Source organism: Anomalospiza imberbis, chromosome 1 (assembly GCF_031753505.1).
Source record: "Anomalospiza imberbis isolate Cuckoo-Finch-1a 21T00152 chromosome 1, ASM3175350v1, whole genome shotgun sequence".
NCBI classification, from domain to species: Eukaryota; Metazoa; Chordata; class Aves; order Passeriformes; family Viduidae; genus Anomalospiza; species Anomalospiza imberbis.
The window spans coordinates 50,026,532-50,052,780 of record NC_089681.1 but is presented as its reverse complement, the minus strand read 5'-3'; the positions used below and the strand labels follow the sequence as shown (position 1 = coordinate 50,052,780).

General features: G+C 39.8%; 1 protein-coding gene across 38 annotated transcripts in view; it reads left to right on the top strand.

Annotated features, from left to right (window-relative positions):
- Positions 1–25,817, top strand: part of EPB41L3 (erythrocyte membrane protein band 4.1 like 3) — a 143,102-nt gene extending 117,285 nt beyond the window's left edge. For 4 of the 38 annotated variants that reach the window (XM_068191619.1, XM_068191674.1, XM_068191679.1 and 1 more), the window contains exons 12-27: positions 804–1,024; positions 4,526–5,092; positions 9,101–9,154; positions 11,027–11,062; positions 11,230–11,295; positions 11,771–11,962; positions 15,137–15,211; positions 15,627–15,728; positions 16,475–17,203; positions 17,715–17,837; positions 18,357–18,749; positions 19,782–19,913; positions 20,332–20,430; positions 21,519–21,599; positions 21,866–21,982; positions 23,217–25,817. In XM_068191619.1, the coding sequence (XP_068047720.1) occupies positions 804–1,024; positions 4,526–5,092; positions 9,101–9,154; positions 11,027–11,062; positions 11,230–11,295; positions 11,771–11,962; positions 15,137–15,211; positions 15,627–15,728; positions 16,475–17,203; positions 17,715–17,837; positions 18,357–18,749; positions 19,782–19,913; positions 20,332–20,430; positions 21,519–21,599; positions 21,866–21,976 (2,981 nt within the window). In that variant the 3' untranslated portion in view covers positions 21,977–21,982; positions 23,217–25,817. The remainder of the gene's footprint in view (positions 1–803; positions 1,025–4,525; positions 5,093–9,100; positions 9,155–11,026; positions 11,063–11,229; positions 11,296–11,770; positions 11,963–15,136; positions 15,212–15,626; positions 15,729–16,474; positions 17,204–17,714; positions 17,838–18,356; positions 18,750–19,781; positions 19,914–20,331; positions 20,431–21,518; positions 21,600–21,865; positions 21,983–23,216) is intronic. The other 34 variants (XM_068191716.1, XM_068191779.1, XM_068191698.1 and 31 more) reach the window with 28 other exon arrangements.
- The last annotated feature ends 432 nt before the right edge of the window (positions 25,818–26,249 follow it).

The window sequence follows — 26,249 nt, the reverse complement described above, 5'->3', positions numbered from 1 at the left end:
TACAGATGCAAGTGAGTTTATAAATTTGAATAATCCTATTGGTTTAGAAATTAGTTACCCAATAGTCAAGAGCAGGGTCTGGGCATATGTTAAAGTTTTGATTATCTGTAAAGGTACTATTTCTTTCAAAATAAATTTTATATATTTAAATCTGATGAATTATTGGGCACTTGCATCCTAAAGTATTCTGGTTGGATCCGCTGTACTGAATGTCATCACTTTGCAAAATATTTTAGGATAATAAGCTCACCTAACTGGCAGACTTTAGTACTTAATAATACAAGGATCACATTTCCTTTTTCTCAGGTATTATGCCTGTGTTATATCAATGCTGTCATTTTCTGTAATGCAGCACGTTACTAAATCTGCATTTGATCTGCATTTTTATATTCTGACAGATTTTTTTTTAAAAATCTCTTCCACCCCCATGGCTGATGTCATAGTTGGTTCTCCTTATGTTTCCTGCCTGATAACTGTGGCAACACATTGCTTTTTTTTATGTGGTGTTTTACTACAGTAGTAATTTTAACGGCTTGCTAGCATTTAACAACTGTGTAATGCACACATTAGCTACAGTAATGTGTGTATACACATCCATAATATGTGTGTATGCATATAAAAGCTATGAGCTTCAAGTAAACAATTTATTTAAATATATGCACATGCTTCTGGTTTCCTGAAACATGACATAGTTGTGTTTTCAGTGTTATTTCAAATGTTTTTCTAAAGCAGCTTTTTTAATTTTATGCAGCTTCTCAGCAAAAGCTATTTCAGATTTTCCCTCTTTAAATATTTGCTTTTAGCATCAGTGAATGAAAACCATGAAATGTACATGAAGGATTCTGTGTCTGCTGCAGAGGTTGGTACTGGCCAGTACGCCACAACAAAGGGCATCTCTCAGACCAACTTGATAACCACTGTGACTCCAGAGAAAAAGACAGAAGAGGACAAAGATGATGAAGAGGGCAAAAAGAAGAGAGCAGAGGAAGTCACCCCAATTTCAGCAATACGCCATGACACCAAGGTAGAATTTTCAGGGTTTTGTATTAAACAAGGCTGCCTTGAGAGTGCTTGGAGAAACACAGAATTTTTAGGGAAGGGGGAGAAAGAGGAAATAAAATTAGTTCTGTGGAAGGAAATATACCGTGTGTATTTGCATGTCTTGAACCAGTGTTTTTGTAGTCCTTTCAGTTTTCGTATGATGTTGTAGAAGTTAGTTCCTGCCTTGGACTTTTTTTTAAAATATGTTGAACAGTCAGATTGATGTTTTTCACACAGCAATCAACAGCTCTTTGGGAAATGCCCAGAAGTAGCCTGGTGGTGCATGTTTGTTCTTCTCATTTTCAGTCATATTTTGACTTTAGTATGGCCATCCTATTTTTTTATTTGGCCAAGGGAACAAAATAGTTCTATATTCTTGTATGTAGCTCTGTGCTTTAAACTATTTCTCTTGTACTTCTCATAACACCGTTTCCTTGCATGAATTTCAGTGGGCATTTTTTCTCTATTAACTTCTGGATAATAATCTGCTGTTATAAGCAATTCTTTTCTAGCTTACAAAAGCATTCGCTTCACTTGTTTGAAGTTTCTGTTGAAGAAAACATTTTTTATTGATGGTTCTCATATCAATTGTTAAATTTGAGTCATCCCTCATCATCTTCAATCCCACCACCAGCACACACACATGCACACATGGTTGTGCATAATATCTACTGAGATATTAAAACAGGGTAAACCAAATAGAAGTATGGAGGAAATAGTACATAGAGATTGGCAGTGAAGAGGAATACAGTAAAATAACATTCAGAAAGTGTACTGTGGAATGCACTTGCTAAACAAGTAAGGTTTACTCTCATCTTTTATGAAGAAAAACCTTGATATATATATTTATATCCACAGAACTATCAAGTATGCAAATGTTAGAACCTGAACTTTTAGCTTGATCATATAAGGCCACGATGAGCTACACAGCGAAAGGATCAAGTCCTCAAAAAGAGTTGCAGTTAAGGTACTGAAAACCAGAAACAAATTGAGTTACTGAAAATTGCGAATGAGAGAGATTTTCTTTTGAAAGTGTGTGCTGTATTGTAGCATTTAAAAGATAATCTCTACAAAATTTAACTGGGGTCTTCTTGAAACTCCATTAGTTTTCACATGGAGAAAGAATGATGAAAATCTAATATGTAGAAAACATCCAAAAGAAGCTATTTCTGTTCCAAGTGTTTGTTAATTTAAGTCAATGGAGGGATCAGTTGCACTTCGAAGATCATCTAGCTATTCCTTATATATGGCTAGAAATGCTCAGAGATAGTTTAAGAGACAATTTTATGGAACTTATATATGCACAAATGATTTTTACCCCCACTCAAGAGATGAGTTCTTTTTAAACCATCATAAAATAGAGTTTCAGTTCCGTAATCCTACAGAGATCTCAGTCCTGCTTCCACATGGACCTGCTAACAGATTTGTCTGTCATCATAAAGAGAATGTCTCAAGAAACACAATACAAGCTCGAAATCAAATCCCTTTTAAGGGCATATAAATGTTTTAGGTGTGTTTGCAGCTTTTCCTTAAGACATTTTGCCTTTGTTTTATCCATGTGTATTTAAGTACCAGAAGTTATTCTAAATATTAATACTGTAAAGATGTTAGTAGGTGAATAGTCTGAATTAGAAAAGAATACATTTACTTTGGATTTTTGTCTTTGCAGTAAAGAGAAGTTGTATTTGTGTGTGTATTTAGCTCACACAAAAACCTGTGAGTCCATCAGCATTGTTTTGACTTGAGCTTACTACATTAAACCCATAGAGACATTTGTAAGTGGTTTGAAGCTAGGCTTGATTCTGATTGCTTAGTTTGGGAGTACAGATTCCTTGAATTGATAGATTGTTAGAGAAGAGAGAAAGGGAAATATGAAAGAGGAAGGAAAGGAGTTCTTCCATGTAATTACTTGGCTTATGTCCCATTTCTACAATTAATATACCTGGTAAAGTTCGGGCTTAGTAGCAGTTGGCATTTAAAACTTGGATCTGCTTTTGCCTCCCCTTTCAACACCAGCTTGAACTGGAGGCAAATGCTGTTGTGGCTTTAAAGTAATTTTGCTTTTGGGAGCCTGGAGTGAAAGTAAAATGGCTATTATATCTCTCTGGGGAGATGTGGTATGGATGGAGCAGCTCAGGCACTGAGGGTTTGGTCATGGATCCAGTGGGTCACTTCAGCTACGTGCACTTGTTGAATCTTGGCCAAAACATCTCTGATCCATCAGCGTTGTGGCAGATGTTTTGTACTGGGTATACATTTTGGTGATGACAGTGGTTTTTGTCCTTCTGAAGACAAAGTGGTGTATGCTTGCAGGGAACATGTGAAATGACAGTCACCATTTCCACTGAATCACCTCCCTCCTCCTACCAGTTTTTTGACATCAAATGACCTGAAAGGCCAGTTGAATGCCCTACAAGTGGCATATCAAAGCAGATCCTGCTTGTTGGTAGCCAGTATTCTTGGCATTTTGGTAAAACTTGTGGCAAAAGCATCAGGGGCATTTTTGCCTCTTCACTATGGGTAAAGCGTTACCCATAATTTTGATTATGAGAAGATGTGGCTGTGTGGGGCAAGGACCTCTCTCTAGCCAGCCCCCCTTCAGATCCCCAGTGAGAGATTATAGGGTCTGCTGAGCCACAAGTCTCAACTCTCTTCTTTCAGTGTACGGCCGAAGAAGTGGCAGCATGGAGGGGCTGGCAGGTTGCATGGCTGGGAGGGGCTGAGCCCCCAGCACTGCCTGCTCGGGCTCACAGTGAGCAGAGGTGAGGGCAGGGCTGTGGTGATGCCCAGCAGGGACCAGTGGTGGGAGCTGTGCTGAGGAAGCGGCTGCTGGGATATCTGTCAAGCAGTTTTTTCCATCAGAAGCATTGATGAATGGATTTCTGCTCCCCCCACTAAACAACAATGTGTTTTAATTTGGTTTATGGCCTAGATTTTTTTTTTAATATTGCAGTCGAGGAATTTAAAGTCCTTGGAGTTTTAATTATTACTGCTGAGGTTGTCCAAGGCATAGATGGGAAGCATTTAGCCCCCACCAGGTCTCCTCCTGACTGCAAGAATGCTGTCAAAAGAGTGCTGGTACCAGAAATATGTTTCCTTCTTTGTTGCTTTCCATGTATTTCATGTTTGAAAACTTTATGATCAGAAACCAATCTTGCAGTACGTAGAAATTGGCAACACTTGAAACTCCCTATGTGGCCATGGAGGCTTTTATGTAAATCCTGTGCTGCAGAGGACTAGACAAATGTTGAATCAAGAAGTTGCCTTTTGTAAGCTGGAAGCGTGATTCGCTAATACCTGTGGTGTGTGGCATGGGAACATGCACCATTCAATTCGGTGGAAACCTGCAGTGTTAAAATACTGTTTATAATTTTATATATATAATATATATTATTTATCATCACAGAAGAAAATTAACTAATTACAGTTTTCTTTTTGTCCTTTTGCTTCTGCGCCTTGTTTGCTGCTCTTTCTCTGTCACCAGCCATCCTTGCTTGGCACTGACTCCCACCACTCCTCGCCATCCTTTCAGCCTGGCCCCCATGTATCTTCAGCAAAGCTTCGCAGGAGATGCAAGGAGAGCACTCGGACAAAGTCCTCAGGCTGTGAGGCCCCCAAAGAGAGCACTCCAAAACACAGCAAGTTGGAGCCAGACTCTGACAGAAAGGGGCGAGTTTGCTCCGCCGAGCAAGACATGGCTTTTGGCTACAAGCAAAAAGCTGGCAAAGGCGGAACACTGTTTTCCTTCTCCTTGCAACTTCCAGAGTCATTTCCTTCCCTCCTGGATGACGATGGCTACTTGTCGCTCCCTAACCTCTCTGAAACCAACCTTCTTCCTGCCAGTGTGCAGCACTACCTCCCCATCCGCTCCCCCTCCCTCGTGCCTTGCTTCCTCTTCATTTTTTTCTTTCTGCTCTCTGCCTCCTTCTCAGTGCCATACGCCCTCACTCTCTCCTTTCCTCTGGCTATGTGCCTCTGCTACCTGGAGCCCAAGGCGGCCTCCTTGAGTGCCTCACTTGCCAATGACCTGAGTGACAGTTCAGAGGAAGAGGTGTGTACCTCGGCATCGAACACACTCTTTTTCGTGTTCAGTGCTTCAGTCCTAACCAGTGTTAGATTGCTGCAATAGTGGTCCTACTTTCAGAGCCTCATTTCTGTCTGTGCTGATATGTTAGAAGGTTTTTTTTTTTGTTTGGGGCTGTTGTTTTTGGTTTGGTTTTTTTAATTTATTTTTTCTTCTTTTTTATTTTTTTCTCATGCTGGGAGTACAGCTTGGAGCCCAGGGTTAGGCACAACACTGTGTGGAAGAGGCTTGGCTTGAACTGTGTCAGTTGGTGCAAAGTGACTAGCACTAAATAAGACCTTTTTCTTCCTTCTATTAGTTTATACTAGGGTTAGAATAGTTATCTAAATAGTCAGTATTAAGTATAATTTTCTGCATAAAGCATGCAAATATAAGAATATGTATCTATATTTATTTCTGTGACTAGCTACCTAACAGTGATGAGCACCCTCACCAACTTTAGTATGTTCAAAGTCCAGATGGACTTAGCTTTTTGCAAAAGGCTATCAGCTGTAACTGAACCCCAGAAAAGGCTTTCTGGTTCAGCAACACCTGGATCTTGATTTTCAGCCTTGATCCCATCTCTGCTGCAGATTAAATTGCTTTCCCATGGTTAAATCCAGCATATCAGTGAGGGGTCAGATTGGGACAGCTGTTGTGCAGCTGTTGCAGGAGCTTGCCATGTGGGCTGTCTTGACATTTGCAGTGTTAGATTAGCACTGCCAAAACTGATGCCTCAAGCCGCCAGGGTCATCATGGGCAGCTGAATCAGCTGCAGTAGGAGTCTGCAGTGGTTCTGGGTACTGTGGATGTGATGGTACATCCAGAAGTAGGAAAGGAATCTGCTTAAGTAACAGAGTAACTGGCATCTCAGTTTTTGCTGGAGCCTGATTATTCTTTGTTGACAGAATAAAATAATGAGTTCAGGTTTTCCTTGATTTTCTATTTTCTTCTTCAACTTCAAATACAAAAGTATGGTTTTGCTTTGTATATAAAGAAAAAAACCCAGATCAGATAATCACAGACCAGTTGGCCATGTAAAAAGCCACCTTGGCCACTTGTCAATAGTCCATTGAAGTAGCTCTCTTTGATAAACCAGCTTGAACATTCTCATCTGCTGCTGTTGGTTTTGTAATACTTGGTGCAGGATTTCATTTCATTTTTATGGAAAGCCAAAAGTCACATCAATTTGTCTTGTAAAAACATTGTCTTTAAATGCTTTTGGCTCTGTGATGCCTCACAACAAAAAAATAATGTACAATTTCTGATAAAAGGCATCCAAAATGCTGCTGTCTTATTTCTTGTCCTCATTTTGAGACAGCATTTAGGTCTCAATTTGCATTAGCCCTGCACTTGGATTAATCTAATAGCAGTAACAGCATTAATATAGTTCCAGCTCTAGAGGCAATAATGAGGCAGTGTTTATGTAATACATTAGTCTGTTTCTCTTTCAGAAATGAGCACTTTTTTTTATTAGTAAAGTTAGGAAGTATTGAGCATAAAAACATCTAAAATAGGCTTTTTAGTATCGCTCTTTTATGAGTGTGATTACTCTGGCAGTGCTTCCTGGCAGACAACACAGACTTGTGCCTAATCCACAGGGTATTTCTTGTTCAAAATATTGCATGAAAGTGAATATGTCTTAAACTCGGGCATGTCTGCATTACATTGGCAAAACAAATCACAGCAATTACGATCACAAGGTAGAAGAGGTGCAGCCACAGCACATCAGCAGAAGCTGCCTTCTGTCCTGCTCCAGCCCTCGCTTGCCTGCCAGCCCCACCTCAGCTGTACCTCAGCCCGTCTTGGAGCTGAGCCTGGCCTTTCGTAGTCTTCACTCCAGAGGAGCCCTGCCTTACTCAGCCTTAACTCACCATTCCCTGCTCTGTGATAACCCCAGATCTTTATTTCAAGTAACTCAGTAATGTTGACTTCGGCTCCATGGCTGTTGATTGGCTTATCAGCAGACACGTACTTTGCAATAAAGCAATCTTTATGCTTTATTTAGGATTTCATTCCACTTATGGCAAAAGAGATAGGAACCTTTCCCACCCCCACAGTTCACAAAAGATTGCACACAGAGATGCAGAAGACAACAGCCAGTATCCTGAACCAGTGCCTTACATTGTTGAGCTTGTTCTCCCTTGAGCTATGCATCTGGAGTTAGTCCATGCAGTCAAAGAATCTCACCCCTTGGAATTCACTAGCTTCTGTGTTTTTACCTTAGCAGCTAATTTTCCATTGACTTCAAGTTCTTAAAATGAACCCTATATGCCAGACTTTTGTTACAGTGCCTTGACACAATTTTTAATTATTTTTAAATGCCTAGATGCATTAATTCCTCTTTGCTTCTTTTTATTTTTGTAAACAGGAGTAACAATTCATACTTTTTTTCTATTGCTGTACCTTTACAATTGCCTATAATTTTATAAAGATAGGAGATCCTTTGTTAATAAAGAAACAATTTTCTAGCATTTTAGTGAAAGCAGTTGGACCAGCCTAATAGACTGCTTTGACATTACACTTCCAATTCACAATAGATGTGGTCTGTCTCAAGAGTGGTCATGGCTTGAAAAATTTCATGTAACTTTCATTCATGCACTTAGCAAGTAGTGCAAAATGCTTGTTTATTCTTCTGTCTGTCATACAAACAATACAAACTCTTCAAAGAATAAAAAGCAAAGCTATGAAAAAAATCAAAACATTGTCTTACGAAACAATGGAGTTGTCAGAAAATGGCAAAAAAATGGAGGAAATTCAAAGCTAAGACTGATACTCCATCCACCAGTAGGTTGTTCTTTTGTTCTTGTTCATACTGATGTGATTGGAGGATGAGATGTGTTGTCTTGGCTTTAAATTGACTACCTAGGTTACTATCTAAGGACCACAGAAAATCACTAATGGAAACCAGAGCTTTCACTGCTATCAAAACAACTTGGATGTGCCAGTCTGAGGCAGTAGGGTGCACTTTACTTACTAGTTTTCCATATGCTTACCTGACATCAGAGTATTTTTTTGAACTCTCTTCTCAGCCTGTAGTAACCTCCCCTCCACTCTCTCTTAACTTTGACACTTATGTTCTCCACTAAAATGTTCTTCATGCAAAGCAGGGATAGATCAGTCTGTGCAATGCTGTGCTTTGTTTCATTTTTATCACTCATACCTAGTAAGTGTTTGGAGGGGTGGTGGGGAATTACTTTTGTTTTTCTCCTGCTTTCATCCATACTCTTAAATGGAATGGGAAGTATTTTTTTCTTCTTTTAATGGCAGTTTTCTTTCTTTTTACTATCATTAACAATTATCAGCTGTTCTTTATTGGAACCGAATGGGATCTGAGCCTTACCATTACTCCAAAGATAATACAGTAGATGGGCTGGGGGTACGGTTATTTGAACTCTTTGGTAATGCAGACAGCCTCATGGTGTGTAAATGTGGAGACAAGAACAACCTCTGTACAAATGAGGGGCTGAAAGTCAGATGACTGTTAAAGTAGCTTTGTTGTTGTTGTTTTTTTTAATTGTCTTTTTCCCCTCCAGATAAAAATTTAACCACCACTTTATATTGGCTATAACAAAAATTAATTCAATAATTTTCTGTAAAAAATCATTATGGGAGGAAAAGTTTGATTAGAAAATATTAGTCACTTTTTTTCCCCATTTTTTTTTAAGCTACCTAGTTTTCTTAAAGAAAAAAAAAATCTACTATTCAAATAACACTTTTCCAGTAATGTTTTGTTTGGCTTATAAAATTGTTCCAGTAGAGCTATATACTGTGTACAGTACGCCTCGAGTCTTCCTCTGAGTCTGTTCTGTTTACTAATATAGCATTTTTATTTTGCTTCTTTGACATGTGCGTTGTTCGAAAAGCAATGCTAATGCAGTTCACAGGGATGTTGAGTTTAACAGTTCCCCGTGTGAGCTGTGTGTACTGATGAGCTGGGTTTATTCTTTATTCCTGCCTTCCTCTCGGGACCCGGGTACTTGTCTAACCCAATAGACTGACAGTGAGCAGACGGATACTGCGGCTGATGGTGAGACCACTGCCACCGAGGTTTGTACAGTCGCCAGCACCCAGCTATGGCAGGGGAGAGCGTTTGGCCTCGTCTCTTCCCGACCCTGGGCCTTGGGGCTAGACCGCATGTCTGCTACGGCAGCTCAGGATCCCTCCCTGCACGTGTGTGCATGTGCGTGCCTGCAAGCGGGAGAGCTTTGCTAGGAGAGTTGAGTTTCCGGTGCTCCCCATGGGTTCCTCTTATTCCTGAGTTTGGTTTGGAATCTGCAAGGCCTCTGCATTGTGCGGTTAGTGGGGCAGTGGCGGTGTCACCCGTGCCAGTGCTGCCCACCCGGTGGGTTCCGCTGACCAGATCGTGCCCTGGGGTTTTTTGTGTGCTTGTTTGCTCTTATACTCTGAAGCCTGAGTGGGAGAGTGGGGAAAAGGCAATAAAAAGCTGTTTTCAAATGTACTGAATATTCTCACATTTTAAATACCTAAGTTTTTTCTTTAATGTAATTTCACATGGCATCTTCACATATGGCCACTACTAGTCCAGGTATTCTTTTCAGAGGAGAAATGCAAAATGTTTATATTTTCCTTGCACTAAGAAGCCTCATATCCACAACATGGTACATAGACTGTGCAGGCAAATTCAACCCTATGTGACTTCACTGAAGTGCACATAATGCTTTCATAATTAATATGGTTGCAGCTGCAAACATGAGCTGAATTTCATCTGACATCTGCTAGAAGACAGTATCTTACTACAAACATTACTCTAGGTTTTTAGAAGGATCTCATTAATATTTGAGACTGTTAAAATTATCATCAAGGAAAAATTTTATGTATGACATGTCAGGACGATTCAGCCTTGGCTGTAAATAGAATAAATTTGAACAGAGTTGTAAAGTAATCAACAGATTTTCCCATGAGTCATTTGTCTAATTAGGACTATATGAAAAATTAACAATAAAATAGCAGCACGGGCATTAAAAGAATTCAAACAGTGCAACAACATAAAGTCTGTTGAGATGAGTCAGAAGTACAAGATGCTTTGAAGTGCTTCTTTCACTCCATAACTTCAGGCCTTGAGTGCTGCAGAAAGTAAAACATAATAATAAAATTGTGATGTTTAAAATGTTCAGTTTATTACTCAAAAATGCATATTAATATCCCTAGTTGCCATCTTTATTTAGAGGAGAAGATATAGCACATTTCAGTTTTTCTTATGGATACCTGATTTTCAAAATGTGTGGTATATCTGCCACCTGAAAATTGCACCCTTGGAAACAGAGCTGCTGAGGCAGTCCTTATGGTGTTTCTTTTGAAATAGTGCACTGAAGTGGACGGGATGTGTGTGCCATTCCAGATGATAGGTCGTGAAAGAATGTATACAGGCTAAATATGAAATAAAATTACAGAAATACAGAAAGGGAGTATGGTTAGGGAAGTAGCATTTTAAGCAAATAAAATGTGCTTCTTTCTGTAGAAAGTGTTGCAGATTGTTTGCCCATGGTGAGTTTATGCAAAGCTTTGCTTGTGACCCAGATTATGTCCTATGTGTAAATTCTGGAATTAGGGAATTCCAAAGCATTTGCTGTTGCTGTTCCGTCCTAGACTAGCTGGGACCTTGGTGAGAAGGTGCAACTGCTGCTCCATAAATAGAAATTTATGAATGTGGAGTGTAGCATTATTTATAAAGGAAGATGCTTAACACCCCTTTGATAACAAAACAAAAATTTAAGAAGCAGACGTTTGCTCTGAGTTAGGAAAACGGTGCAAAGCCAGTGTGTCTACTCCTTCTCCTTAAACCCTTAATGAGGAGAAAATGGGATTTTAACCTAGTGTGTACCTCTCACCAATGTTCACAAAGCCTTCATTCATACAAGTGGGTAAGGTGTTGTTTTCCAATCTTTCTCATGCTGGCAGTCGGATCAAGAGGAGGACGGAGATCTAAAGGCACAGGTACAGAAACAAAAGGTCTAGATGTTGCTCAGGTATCAATGTTGGAGGTGTTCGCCTCTTTCAGCATGTTACTGTCAGTTCTCTGTGAAGAAATGTGTAGAAACAGCATTTTGTATCCTTTCAATACTGTGTCCCTTACTTTTCCCTTTCTTTTTCACTTCTTTCAGAATAGTCTGATTAAGCGAATACAGGGTGAAAATGTGTATGTCAAACATAGTAATCTTATGTTAGAGGTTGGTATTGGTATATACCAGTGCATGTACGTACATGTGTGTTAGTTTTAGTGGTAAACTGTGGATCTGCACTATGATGCATGAACTGTGTACTCCCACCTGCTAATAGATTATTTTTTCTCTCAGATTATGATGACTCCTCTAACCTGTACTATCAGTATCAATATATGCGTGTGCCTCTATGTGTGTGCCTCCACGCGCATATGTATGTTTGTTTGGAGCCTCTTTATCAGGTGCAAATTATACCAATATGGACAGGCTCTTTAAGAGTGTATTTAGACTCACTTGTACGAGATATGCTATGCTGTTCTCTTTCAAAATGCCACATTTTCACAGAGTGTTGTGTTAGTGCTGTGCTCCTCGGCTCCCTGAGCTGTTACTTCCCTCTATACTAACCAAGTTGTGTGTTTTGGCTCTAAAGTTTGGTTGGCTTAGGATGTATCACAAACTGCTCTATTCTTTTAAAACTGTCTAGGATCTAGACAAAACCCAGGAAGATCTGATGAAACATCAGACCAATATAAGCGAGTTGAAACGCACCTTCTTGGAAACCTCCACAGAAACGACTGTGTCTAATGAGTGGGAGAAGAGGCTTTCCACATCTCCTGTTCGGCTTGCAGCAAGGCAGGAGGATGCTCCTATGATTGAACCACTAGTGCCTGAAGAGGTCAGCGTGAGCTGAAAGGCTTCATTATGTATTTGTCTATGCATTTTTACTTATAGCAGTTCTCACTAGATTAGAGGCCATAGTTAGAGGCCAATCCCTGCTTGCAGGCACTCCCTTTTCTCAGGACACAGGCAGCAAAGATGGGAGGAAGAGTAGATACCACAAATATATACATATATAAATACATGTGTATATAGAGAATTAAATTCACTGGAAGCGGTGTGGCAGAACTGGGTCTCTCTGAGGGTGCAAAATACAGGCATTGTTACAGGTTCGGTGAGCTTGAGGAAGTCCAGCCATGCATGAGAGAAACCATGAAAGTGATGGAGAGAAAATTTAAGCAATAGTGACTGGTTGGGAGCAGTGGTGTAGTGAGACAGGTGGGGGCTATGGTGCCAAGCTTGAAAAGAAAATACAGAACTAAGGGCAGAGCTCTCAGTCTCTGAAAACAGGGAAGAAATAATGATGATAATTGGACCTTCTTGGCCAGTTCCATAAGGAATCTGATGGTTGCTGCAGTCTGCTGGATACTGTCATTGAAGACCCAATGCAGATTGCTAAGTATCTGAATTTTCCTGCAGTGTGTGTGTGTGAAAAAATCTTACTCACTGTGCAGTCTTGAAGTGCTTGTAAGAAACTTGCCAGTCTAAGAGCTGGTGTTTACTTGATCTGTAGGTAGATAAGGACATGTAGGGGTAGCAAGGAAACATTTGTGTTGCAATAAAATACATAGTGCAGAGTCTTGGCTTAAGTCCAGTGGAGCAAAAAGAAATAAGCTTGTGTGGTCTGCCTGAAAGTTTTTTTTTTATTCTAGTATGAATGGATATCTGGTTTCTGTCTCACAGGAATTATCTTTATGGGTTCCTCTTGGTTTTAGCATTAAAAACCAATAAATGGTCATGAGATTTGTTTCTGTGCCCACAGCACTGGGGGATGTAATGTTATAGGGAATTCAGTAAAAATTGTCTAGAAAGTGTAAATTGAAAGAGTGTTCTGCTTTCTCACCTCAGAGGTTGGTGTTGCAGACCCATAACTCTGGGGAAGGGCATCCCCGGAGGCATACAGCTTCTCCTTATAGGGAAAGGGATATTGCCAGGAAAGGGGTCTCACCTCTCCCACATTACAGCCAGTGGCTGATGCTGGCACCAGATGTGCATTACTGTGGCAGTCATGTTGGATTAAAATATGTAAAAATGCAGGCTTAGTGCTCAAAGCTTCCTTTTTAAGGGGAGCAAAGAAGAGTTTTAGTGTTGCTCCTACTGCCTTGTTCAGGAATCATAACAGACCGTACAAAGAGGTTGGTTTGATTGTAGTTGAAAAGAAAGATTTATCCTTCTAAAAAGTAAAATTGTAAGTACAACAAACAGGATGCATTTATCATAATAAATATGTAAGGAACTGTTGGAAAGGGTGGCTAACTGAGCCCAAATCAGAGGATTGCAGGGGAAGCAAACTTAGCACCACCCTATTTGTTTAATATCTTTATTAATTTAGGAATGTAATAAACAGTTTTAATTAAAACACACAGGCAGTATCAAAGTATTACACAGCTATGTAGGCTTCACCCTGAGGAAACACATCTGAATTTAACCATTCATTTGGATAGGAAAAGGGCATGAATTATACATGCATCTAAGTGACCCATCTGTTTCACAGAACCTCATCCAAATTAAGGTATTGCTGTGGAAAAATAAGAGCAGACTTGAGCTGTCAGAGCCTAACTCTGAGGCGACTTCTGCTTTAGATAACACCTGGCCATTCCTTTGGTCCCAGTAAGTGAGATGGTTTCAGTTCACATGTCCTGATGAGGGAGATTTTTTCAGGAAAAAGCTGAAGCCATCCATCGGTCAAAATCAGCACCTTTATGTCTACCAAGAAATGCACAGGCAGTCAAGATGTAGTGCTTTCTGCTAGTCAGAGAAGTTACATGTTATCCACTTTAAAAGTATGTTCAGTGCTTTTACCTGTAGCTCCTTCTTATAATAAAACAAGAACAGAAGAGAAAATATGTCTTTTCAAAATGTGATCTTCGAGCACGTGGCACCTGAGTGTTTGGTCAGTGTGACTTTAAGCCACTGGTCACCACTTGATTTCTTAGAACAAATGGGGAAATAATTTGGTTTTCCTTAGTAATGAAAAATATAGTTTTAAATATTTTCCATGATGGCAGCCAGATAGCTGTAGAACATGAAAGTCATCATATTGACAAAGTCCTTTACAATGTTTAATCTGACCTGAATTGGATGAAGCCAAGATTTTATGAAGAAAGGAGTTGTGCATCTCCTCGCAGTCAGGGAGTTGAACCATTTACCCCTTTCTAGTGTCATATTTCTCTTTAAATTTCTTTCTTTCCTCTTGAGGATATGTACCCTTTTATCATACCAGTCGTAGAACTTCCATTGGCATATCTATTGAGTATAGTAGTTACTGAAGTTACTAGAAAGGGTTTGGCAAGAAACCCATTTTTCTCTGCAGGGGTTTACTTTCTCTGGCCAAATGACAACAGTGGCCAGCCCAGAAGGTGGGCTCAAAAGCCTTGGGAAATAGAGTCTTACCTACATTTAACATTTTCCCAGTTTTCCAAGATAGAGAGATACTCTTACTATTCTCATAGCACTGGGAAAAGCGCTGATGGGATAAAAGTGAGGAGATTTCGGTGTCACACTACAGGATAATAGAACAACAGTTAGCTCCCTCTGTAGGAGAAGTGCTCCTAAGACTTCTAATACCAGCAGGGAAAAGGGAGAGCTGAAATCATATCTGGGCACACCTTCTGCCTGCTTCAGCAGAGAGGGCTGCGAACTCAGGAGAGAGCCTTGCCCAGAGTGAAGGTGGAAGGGCCTGTTCTGGGCTATTGGTGGAAGCTGTGTGAGCTGGCATCAGCCCCAGTTAAATGAATCACAGTGCATCCACACCTGGGTCTTACTCAGTTAAGTGGGTTTTGTGCTCCACTTGTGCATACCATTTGTATACTCATGTCTCCTTTGCATTCACCATAGAGAGACACTGATTTCACTTCTCATTGGAAACCTCTGTGCTGCAAAATTATTCTCTTTAGTTCTGTTTCCTAATTTTCCATGAGATTAATGATTTGTAGAGAAATGTGAGCTACTGTGAAGTATAGTGGACTTTATACCCTCCATTTACTAAAATAATTTATTCCCCTGACATTAGACCAAAGAAGAAGCAGAAAAATCAGAAAAACTCATATTTTTGCAGAAGGGAGGTACTACATTCCTTGAAATGCAGGTAAAAACAAACAATACTTCATTGAAATGCAGTCAGAAAGGATGGCAATGATTTATTATTTTATTATCTTTTTTTCCTTTCCAAGCCCTCCCTTTTTATATTTTTTTAATTGTTATTATTTAATAAGTTCCAGGCAGAGATATAATCTGGAGACCAAATTCTAAGGAATAGGTCCTCTCCAGAGCTTATGGCTTCCTAATGGAGACCGATTTCTCTGCTACTTAGAAATCTACTTGCACGGTGCTGTTTGGATGTTGTTTGCAGTTTGCATGCATTTCCAGCATAAACCTCACTGAGAACGTTACGGTGAATGAGGCACTTCTGTCACGAGAATGTGTTTCCTTTATATTGTCAAATGAATTTAGATTATGCTGAGTGATGGTGAACTTTATATTTTTATTGGTTTTTCTATTAGCCAAGTGTGATAGAGAAGAAGCTGCAGGAAGGAGAATCTGCTGGCACTTTGGTTACTTCTCATCAAATCATTATCCAGAAAAGTATCCCATCATCCCTAGAGGTTATTTTTAATTCATTTGATTTTAAACTACATCATTTGCTTAGTTAAATACAGAAGTTATGGTCTTAAAGTCAAATAACGGGATGCTGATTGCATAGTCAAAGCAAATCACATAGCACATTTGCATGAGGAGGAAAAAAGATGCTGCAATTAAGTTTCATTCAGAATTTTTAGTAGTATGCTTAGTTTATGCAGTTTTCTGTGTTGCGCTTCTCCATTTAAACAGTCCTGAAGGACATTGATGTTCTAATGAAAACAAGGAAATTCAGTGCAGGCTACATACAGAAGAGTACTATTCTAAAGTATTATTAACAGCATGTTTGTGACAGCTAGGGTACAGTTGAATGGGCTTATTTGCCCTATTTTTGTAATATGTTTTTGACTGTAGCTTTGTGAAGCACTGCAATGTGATTTTTAAGCCCAAGTTGATTCCAATCACCATTATAATTATGTGCTGACCTGCTATTTTACTTCAAACAAATACAGAAATAGTGTGGCAAAAGTAATATTTTTGAGTCCGTGTTGTATGGACCTCTGAAGAGAGAGAATATGCAAAGAAATCATATTTTGCCTAAGGTGATTCTGTTTATTTGCTTGATAACTGCACTGAGAGGTGTAATGCTAGAAGTTACTATATGCTTTCAGAAGAAGCAACATGATTTCTTAAAAGTCTTCATAATTTAGTGCTCCTGAAGTACAGATAAACCTGCAGATATCCTAATTTAGCTTTTATATCTCAAATATAGGGCACTGAGGATTGGGTTATTATAGAAAAAATACCCTCTGAGGTAGTTGATGGTGAATCGGAAAAAAATCTGGCATACAAAGTAGTGACTGTGAGCAGTAAAACTGCCTTTCCACCTGAGATATTAAAATCCAGTACCGTTCTAATGCAGAGCTTTGAGGACTTGGAAAGTGAAATACAATCCAATGAGGAGAATAAGCAGAAAATGTTCACCCTAGGAAAGTCCTATGATACCGTATCTGGGAAAATTGTAACCATGACAAGTAAAGCTAAAGAGGGCGAGAAAGCAGTACAGCCTTCAGGAGAAACTTTGCAAAAAGTGGAAAGGGAAGTTCAAGAATCTGTGAAGATCGTTCCAATAGTGGCCAAGTATGAAGTCCTCAAGCCTGTCACTGATGAGAAAGCCAGGCGAGGATCTGACGTGCAGAGCACGAGAAGAAAGCTGTCTGATTCTCTGACACCCATAAAGGAAGCAGAATCTCAGTTGCAAAGTCCTGAAGAGGAGAGTTTGAAAAAGACACTAAGGATGGACCAGGATTTGCAGTTACTTGGTACACTGGAAAGCTTACAGCTTGGCAAAGCAGAAAAGCGTCTTGGCGGAGAAGCTGTAAAAGCAGGGGCGTTTGCCCGGACAGATAAGAGCCTGTCTGAGTGGAGATATTCCAGAGAACAGCCATTTACCATTGCTACTGCTCACTATGTTACTGAGTCGTCTGCATCAAAAGTAGTGGTAACAAGTGGCTTTGACTTCACGCCACGATTTAAAGATAAAAGCATGACTTCTTTTAGGCAATCCCTTCACACCACCCTAGCTTTGAGTTCTCTTGCTGCCTGGCTTTATGTTGACAGCAGCCAACCCAGCTTATTTTTTTTCTCTCATACTTTGAATCTGTCTCACAGTCTGAAGCAGACATTATATAAGGCTTTCAACCTTTCTGGTTTATGTACTGAAATTCAGTATTGCTGCTGTGGCTTGTTAATAAAAGGAAAAAAAAAAGGTTTGCTTGAACCAGCAAAATGCCAAAGCTAACAACTACGCTTTGTAACTATTGCTTACTACAGCCATTATGAATTCGCTCTGATTTATTTTCCCATTCTTTTCCTGTTTCCTACCTCTCCGTGCCCCTGCAACCTTCTCTCCTTTTCCTCCGTCTCTGCCTCTGGTTTTGGCAATTAATATGTCTGTGCATATGGGTCTGCCTTTTTTCTGTGTATGACTCTACATTTCTTTGTCTATTTAGACTAAACAGTCCACCAGTGAAAAAACCTTGGATGGTTCAGATATCTTCACTTTAATAGAGTCCGCCAGAAAACCAACTGAGTTCATAGGAGGGGTTACTTCTACTTCCCATACCTGGGCTCAGGTGTCTGCTTGATTCCCTCCATCGATGTCATAACCATGCACCAATTACTTTTGCTTTTCTATTATTTTGTGGTTTTTTTGCACATTATGGAACTGTATAACGAATGCATGTATTCATGTGTGTTTTCTTCTGATTCAACGGACCACAACAGAAACTTCACCAAAACGGGGGAAAAAAAAAAGTCAACAACCTGCTTTTCTTTCATTTCATTTTATTTTGGTCATTTTGTGGGGTGCTGTATTTTGCCTTTGTAAAACTCACACAAAAATACCAATGAGAAGAACACCAACATCAAAATTTCGCTTCACTTTTAAAAATTTTGCTTCTTCATTGTTTTCTATTTCTGCTATACTGATAACATACTGAGAACAAAAATCTATGCAATGTGGGAGAAATAACTTGGCAAAATATAATGCCCATTTTTTAAAATTTATATTCACAGTACATTAAGCTTGGGCACTACTGCAAATAGTGTTGTCTGCTTCTGATGCTGAGAGTTTTTTTCCTCCTTCCCTGCAGAGAATAGAGACGACAACGTCTCAGGAGATAACTTCCAGTGACATGAAGCAAGCAGTTCAGCCGGATCAGGATACAGTGCAGAAGGTTGTACAGGAGACTGTAGTTGTCAAGGAGAGACATGGGATGGAGGTGCATGCAGGCGGGGATCCTGCTAAAGTGGCCGGACTTACGCTGGATGCCCAGGCTGAGGCGGCGTCGGCGGTGGCTGCCGGCGTGAAAGGGAAGGAGGGCTCTGCTGGGACTGAGGGGGCGAAGGAGGAAAAAAGGGAGGAGGCTGGGAAAGCCCTAACCAAACAGGAAGGAGTCGCTGCCACTGCTTCGTGTGAGCAGGCAGAGGAGCACAGAACAACAGTCCAACTTTCAGAGTCTTTGGAAAGAAAACCTCATTTTGAGGTAACTTGTTAAATTAATCATGTCTCTGCTGAATTGTGAATGTAGGCAATAGTAGGCTAAGTTAATTCCTGTCATCAAAAGTAAAGTGCTCCCAGCTTGTATGATTGCACTTTTACAGGATGCAGGTTTTTTCTCCTCTTATTTCCTCCTTGCATGTCACCTGCAAGGCTTGCTGCTGGTTTCCATCGTTAGCAAAATGTCATGCATGCTTTACTTGAAACTGCTTTTTATGCTGCAGAGAAATACCAAATTTCATGGCATTTTATGCAACAGATAACAAGATCAGCTGGCATTCTGTTTGGGAAAGCCTGTCAAGGCTGGCAAAGTTCACATATCCTCAAAGACAGAAAATAGATTGTTTTTTCCATTCTTGGTGCAATTATAAATAAGTGTACTATGTCTTAGACCAGGTTCCTTATCTTAGCCCCATTAATAGACTTTCAAGACCTGTTTTGTGCAGGGCTTTCTCCTCAGAGATAAAAAGACTAAGCCTGCACAGAATTCATTCTCTTGTCATTCTAAGAAAATGTAGAATCACAGATTCTCAGAATAGCTGAAGCTGGAAGGACCCTCTGGAGGTCATCTGCTCCAACCCCGTGATCAGGCAGGGACATCCAGAATGAGTTGCTGCCCAGGACGATGTCCAGAGAGCTTCTTCTGAGTATCTTCAAGGAAGGACATTCCACAATATCCTTGGGCAACCTGTGCCAGTGTTCAGTCACTCTCAGAGTGAAAAAGTGTTCCCTGATGTTCTCAGGGAACCTCCCATTTTTCAAGTTGTGACTATTGCCTCCTGTAGTATTTTGAGTATTTTGGTCTCTGTTTTTGTAAAATCCAGGGAAGTGCTAAATATCACCAGAATTATGTATATGAATGTACCACTATAATGAAGAGAAGTTTTTCTTTTTTTTTGTTCAGTGCAGAACACTTTTTAGTTATTCTTTCTTTGCCCCAAGCAAAAAGAAAAAAATTGTTCTGAGAAACCCATAAGCTTTGCTAAATGTTCCAATTCCTTCTTTTTTGTTCATGCAGTCGCCAGTCGTGAAGACTGAGACTATAAGTTTCAGCAGTGTTCCCGCTGGTGGAGAAACCCTTGAAATTTCAACAAAGGAAGTGCCAGTAGTCCATACAGAAACAAAAACCATTACATATGAGTCTTCTCAGGTAAGAAATTCTGCAAAAGACATGGTCTAATTTAATTTGCCTTTAAGGAACCCATTTCTTTACCCATCTTTAAGTGTATGCTTTAGTGTGAACTAGTATTAAATATTATTTTGAGGAGAATGTACATAAGAATAACTTACCTGAGAGCCACTCGCACATCCTGGCGTAGGGCCTTTCAAGAACATTGATGAAACTGCAGATTTAAAAGCGCCATCTTCTCATCTGTTCTTCCAGAGGAGAAGGACAGCCTCCAGATGCACAAATACTGGCACATGGTTGCCCTTATAGTAGTTTTCCCCTACCATAAGATACTCACTTTTTGAAGAATTGTAGAAATAGGGAAGTTTAATAGTCCAGTTTTTGTTTCCCTGTGCTCAGGAGCATTTTTCAGTGACTGGTTTTCTCTTCTGTTTTCTAGGTGGATTGCAGTGCTGACTCTGAACCAGGTGTATTGATGAGTGCACAAACAATCACATCTGAAACCACCAGCACTACAACTACTACACACATCACCAAAGTGAGTCCTCAGAAAACAGGGAGCTCCTTTCTCACCAGGGTGTATGCTATCTTAGCTTTGGTTCTATGATTTATTTTAAAAAGGGAACACATTCTGATACTGTTTTGACAAAATTTCATACATTTACCATAAATACTTGTCTTTATTCACCTGACTTTGGCTATGCTGATTTGATTAACACATCATCCAATGAATTGACATGAATCATAAACCCTTAGGGTATATCTATGCAAGCACAAAATCTTGCTGTACAGAAACACTTGATTTAGCTGCAAATGTTACCTGGAACTGGAAAGAGTATAACCACATTGGAATCATATGGTAGCCTGGAAGGAATAACTTGTCTGAACATGAGGCTCCATTGACATGACTATGCCTTTCAGCCCTGAGATATTAGCTTTGAACAGTGTTGAAAGTACATAGTGAATCTATGTCCTGTAGCCATAACAGGACATTCAGTCAGCTCCAACACCTTGGCTGTGTTCTAGATGGTACCCTGAGGAACTTGCCCACAGCCAGACTGAAAGCTCATCTGCACAGACAAACCATGCTGTGTCTTCCCGGTTCTAAGGTAGCATTAAATAACAGTTCCTCCCTAAATAGAAGCTCTCCTAGTGCTGTAACAGTTCTCCTACCAATATTCACTGAGAACAGGATTTCATCTTTCTGCAATGAAGTTCTCCCATTAGTAGATGAGCCATACGAAGGCCATGCCACCCCATATACCATTCTGAAACAAGCAGTTGGACTTAAATAGGTCTGAATATGGGGCTGTCTGTATTTCCATTCTATTTTTCATGAGACAGGTTAGCCATTTTTGACATACAAACATCTCTCCTGATGCATGTGCAGATTAACTAGAATTATAAAACTACCTGTTGAAAGGACATCTGGAGGTCATTAGTCCATTCAGAGCATTCAGGCCAACTCCAGAGCTGCTCACTTGCAGTACAGGGTTGTCCCCTCTGCACAAGCTGTTTGAGCTGTTGTGATCCAGTCCTGAGAGGGTTCCTGCACTGATCATCTGGGGATGAGTAGCAGCACTCTAAAGTAAGTTACTGACATGCATTTTTGTCCCTCCCATCTAGACTGTGAAAGGAGGCATCTCAGAGACAAGAATTGAAAAACGAATAGTCATCACAGGAGATGCAGATATTGATCACGATCAGGTAAAATCTGCAAACTGTTAAAAAAGCTACCCTGATGACTGCCAAAGAGAACATATCTAAACTTTGCTTTGACAGATATTATTCATACTGGCATGCCTTAAATTAAGCTGGAATAATAGTTAAATCAGTGATGGTATATTTCATATTTTAATCATTTTCCTCATTTGTAAATTGTGAAATATGTCATAAATCTCTCCACCTTGCTACTGATCATGCATGTTCCACCTCCTTTTTGTTTTTGCCCTTCTGTGGTTTCCTTGGGATAGGCGCTGGCTCAGGCAATTAAAGAAGCCAAAGAGCAGCACCCTGACATGTCAGTGACCAAAGTAGTGGTACATAAAGAAACAGAAATCACACCAGAAGATGGGGAGGATTGACCACAGGTAAGAGGACCAGATGATTTTCATAGGCATTTACTGGGCTGGCATGTTGCAGATGTTGTTTTCCTACCATATTTCACCTTTAACTCTTCACTTTCTCTCACTGGCATTTTCAAGTTGCTAGTTATCAGTTCTGATATTTGAAAGTAAACCACATTCAGCTCTAGACATCTGCCTTCTTTAAACAGTGCCAGCTGGAGAAAGAGAAACTACTCATTTGCTTTCGTTGGCTCTCTGAAAAAGTCCTCATTGTCCATGCTTTGTTATAGCCTAATTTTCTACTTCTGAAGTCATAAAAAATCTGTTGTCTGCTTTTGTGTCATTTAAGAACAAAAACAATTTGTTCTTAAAGGTGTGCATTTTTGTTTAAAAATGCCAAGGGAAAAACCTACAGCTGCTTTTTAAATGTGTTGCGCCGATATGTTAGAAGTTATGCTTCAATTCCCAACTTGCAAAGATATGGTCCAACTTGCTTTTAAATGCAGTGAATTAGTTTGTTGATATTTGGGTGTCTTGGCTTTCTTGTACTTGAAAGAACATTTAATGTTTTAAAGCAGCATTGTTTATCAGGATGAGATGATAATGCAGCTTTCCTTGCGTCTAGCTTTTTCTCAGTAGAGGCATGCTCTCCAATAGTGGCTGGCTAAACAGACATCTCAATATTCCTATATTTATTCTGTGTGCAGAAACATGTCATGCATACTAACCTGCTATGCGAAAGCTCTTAATGCCAGCACCATTGCACAATTTGCTTTGAATGCTGTATGCAGAAGGGGAAGAAAAAGCTGCTTGTCAGATTTGTTGACTCTATAGCAGCATTTTATTCTTAAAACAATATGTATTCCCTAGCACTTGGTGTAAGTAAGAGAGTATAATGCACAGCACCTTTTGAAGCTCTTTGGCTCTCCTGCTTTTGGATATACAGACCCTAAAGAAAACTGAATTTCAGTGTCAGTTATTTATTTGGAAGATGGAACCAGTCACTAAGGAGTGAGTAGCTGTGATTCTTGTGGTATTCTGCTAATTGTTTCAGAGACAGCTCAATGTGGCTTGCTTAAAAGTCTATTGATGTCACCAATTCTTTCTGTTGGCATCAGTGGACTTTGGATTTGGTCCAAGTTGCTTATAGTGGGATATGCCATTTTGAAACAGTTTTCTTATATGAACAAATTGACAAAATCTCTTTTCGCAAGAGAGTAGTTCCTTTGAATAATTAACTCAGTTCTCTTTTCTGCAGGAATAACCTAGAATGCATATGAATCCAGACATGCATACCAGTAGGAATACGAGAACCTATACGGAGTCTCAGTTCCAACCTGACTGACTTGTATCTGTCTATGGAAAATTTCAGTACAGAAGAATTGATCTTGACCGTTAATAAAGAAACTGGCAGAGATACCTTCCCATAGAAAGCAATCTGAATCAGCAGCAGTTAAACAATATTGCATGAAGCAACAATAAAATTACAGAAAAGCAGCATTTTTAATTTTCTTAAAATGTCTAAGTTTTCAGCTTTACCTGCACGTTCATAAACAATATAAACAGTGATCTCATGTAACACAAAAACAGTTCATGCCTTTCACAGTTTCTGAAAGTCTAAACAAATTAAAATTTGTTAGGTGGCAAGCCTTTTGTTTACAGATATTGTAAATGAAAATTACCCCGAAAATGCTAGAAGCTGTATAGGTACTGTGTATAATGTTTTACCACACATTAGATGTGCCAATAACACAATTTATTCAGTAAACAACTTGAATCTTATATTTGTTTCATCTGGTTTTATTACTGCCCGATAAACAATGATGAATCTTTACTCTTATCAAAACATATAAATGCTTACAAAGTGTGCTTTGTATACCTGACTGAATACCTTATGAGGTAGTAATGATTTTAGTATATTAACTTTAATGATTTTTGTCAGCATTGTTCAGAGTCAGCTTCCAGTCACCCTTCACAGATCCTAACCTTGTAAATTATATGTAGTTATTTTGGAGAAAAAAAAAAATCTGTATTTTACTTAGTTTGCAGCTTTAGAAAATTATTAATCTGAAATAACTGTGATGGTTTTATATTGATTTCCCTTTTGTCCTCAGAGGAAAAAAAAAATCTGTTTGAGAATCTGGCCAGCATTTACTATCTAGTTCTGAGTCAAGCCTTAACCTGTACAGAACGTCCACTGAAAACTCGCTAGTGTCCAGCTCTAATACCCATGGAAGGGATAGCGTCCATTACACTGTCAGCTGCATCACAACACATGGTGAATGTATGTTTCTGCATAGTGAAATAAAAGTGGTAAATGCATCTGAAATCGTATTGTTCTGTGTCTAAAAGCACCTAGTGGTCTTTAGTATTCAAAACATCAAAATGTTATGTTTGTAAGACACCACAGGTTTCACTCGTGTGCACAGTAGATGTGTTTTGTCTCCAGTGGCTGACACTGCACAGTGCAGACAGTGGGAGTTAGCAGAGAATCCAAAGGGATGACAGTGTTCACCTTTGGGCGTATGACGTTTGCAAAGGAAAAGGACTGTTTGGTTCCTTCTGTTTTCTCTCGTTGTGTAACATTTCACCAAAGCTAAATGAAGAATTTTGTTGTTGCTTAGAAAGCAAAGGCCAGTAGCGCTTGATCCAGATCCACTCTCTTTTTGTACTTTGGCTCTGAAACATGGATAAAATTCTCTTTAAAGCAGTATTACTAACTGGTTCCTTTTTTTTTTTTTTTTACGCTACTTTGCTGCATCTCACTGATACTCCACTGGTAGTTTAAGAGAAATTTGTAATGATTAGTTCACCCTTCAATCTGTATTTCCTTGCAGTATTAAAAGGCAGTGGGTACAAGCAGACTTTTCAGGACATAAAGGGCCAAATTTGCCCTTCGTTGTTTACACAGGGCTCCCTCCCACTGAAGTCAATGGATTTGCCTTCAGTGGAGAGCAGGATTTGACCCAGTGACTTGTTAATAAATGTTTATTTTCATAATTTAGAAAGAAAAATAGTATATATAGAGAGAATAACCTGTAGATAATAATTAAAAGTAATATCCCAAGGCTTTTAAAGCTTTGCCCTTAGTCTCCAAAACATCTTCCTTCCTCAAGCCATTCTTCACGCCTTTAAATCTGGAGTGCTAATGATGTAACCCCTCCCCGCATCGCTGGCATTGTTACCTCTCACCTAAGGACCAACGCAAAGCTGACGGTCTGTTGTGATCTTTGATGGCCCTCTCCTCCTCCTCCTCCTAGTCCAAGTCCATCTCTGTTCTCATCCCCCTGAGTGACAGTAGGCTCAGCTCTCTGGTGCTGCTGGTGCCCAGCGGCTGTCAGGAGTGGAGGAGGTCCTCACCCTGTCTTGGCCGATGGCACACCAGGTCCTCGCTACTGCATCAGGAGTTTAAAAATAGACTCTGAAGCCATATTGATCCTCCTTCAGGTGCCCCTCATGTTGTCAGCTAAGAAACAGCATTGTATTACCTCAGAGAGACACAAGGTGATCGCACAGCCTTGTCTCCAGAGTTAGCATTATATTTTAGCATGGCTTGAGGAGATTGTACTCTGGTGATCCTGCACAGTATGTACGCTGTCTAAAGATATTGCATTGTAGGAAGTTAGTCTCCTTGGAAAGGACATTCACCACTAAGATACCGCCTAAGCGCATATAAACTATGAGGAGATGAGAGTGGACAGGCAAGGACATCTCAGTGCCACTGTTGGTAGTAGACCCTTGTTTGGGGGATGGTTCCTGGAAGTGATAGCTTTGGTTTTTGTTAGAAACTGTTTCTTGGGTTGTCTGCCTAATGCTGTGCCACGTGAAATAAAGAGCACCTGCCTGTTTCTACCAACCATCTTTTGTCTCCGTCTCTTCTCATTTATTGTTGGTCTTTGGCTTCTTGACATAAACCAGCCTGGAAAACAAACCATCAAGTAGTGTATTACTTGTGGGCAGCGTTGCCAGCACAGACACCAGCACAGGAAGCAGCCTTCCTTGCTACAGCTGGAATCCCAGCTCAATCCTGAGAGAACTGACTGCTCTGAGCCATTGTGCTAAGGACTTTGCACACCAGACAAGAATGGGCATAGCCAGTGACCCCAGCAATAGTGACCATTTCACATACAGAAAGAGTGAATACATTGCACTGACATTTTTCAAGGCTGCTTGGAATCCCTTAACATTTATGCCCCTGAAGTTTTTTAAGGCTGTCTCATCACAAATGGCAAGTAATGGTGTTTCTGTGCTCAAGCAAATATGAAAAACATTTAATGAGCTTCTAAATCCA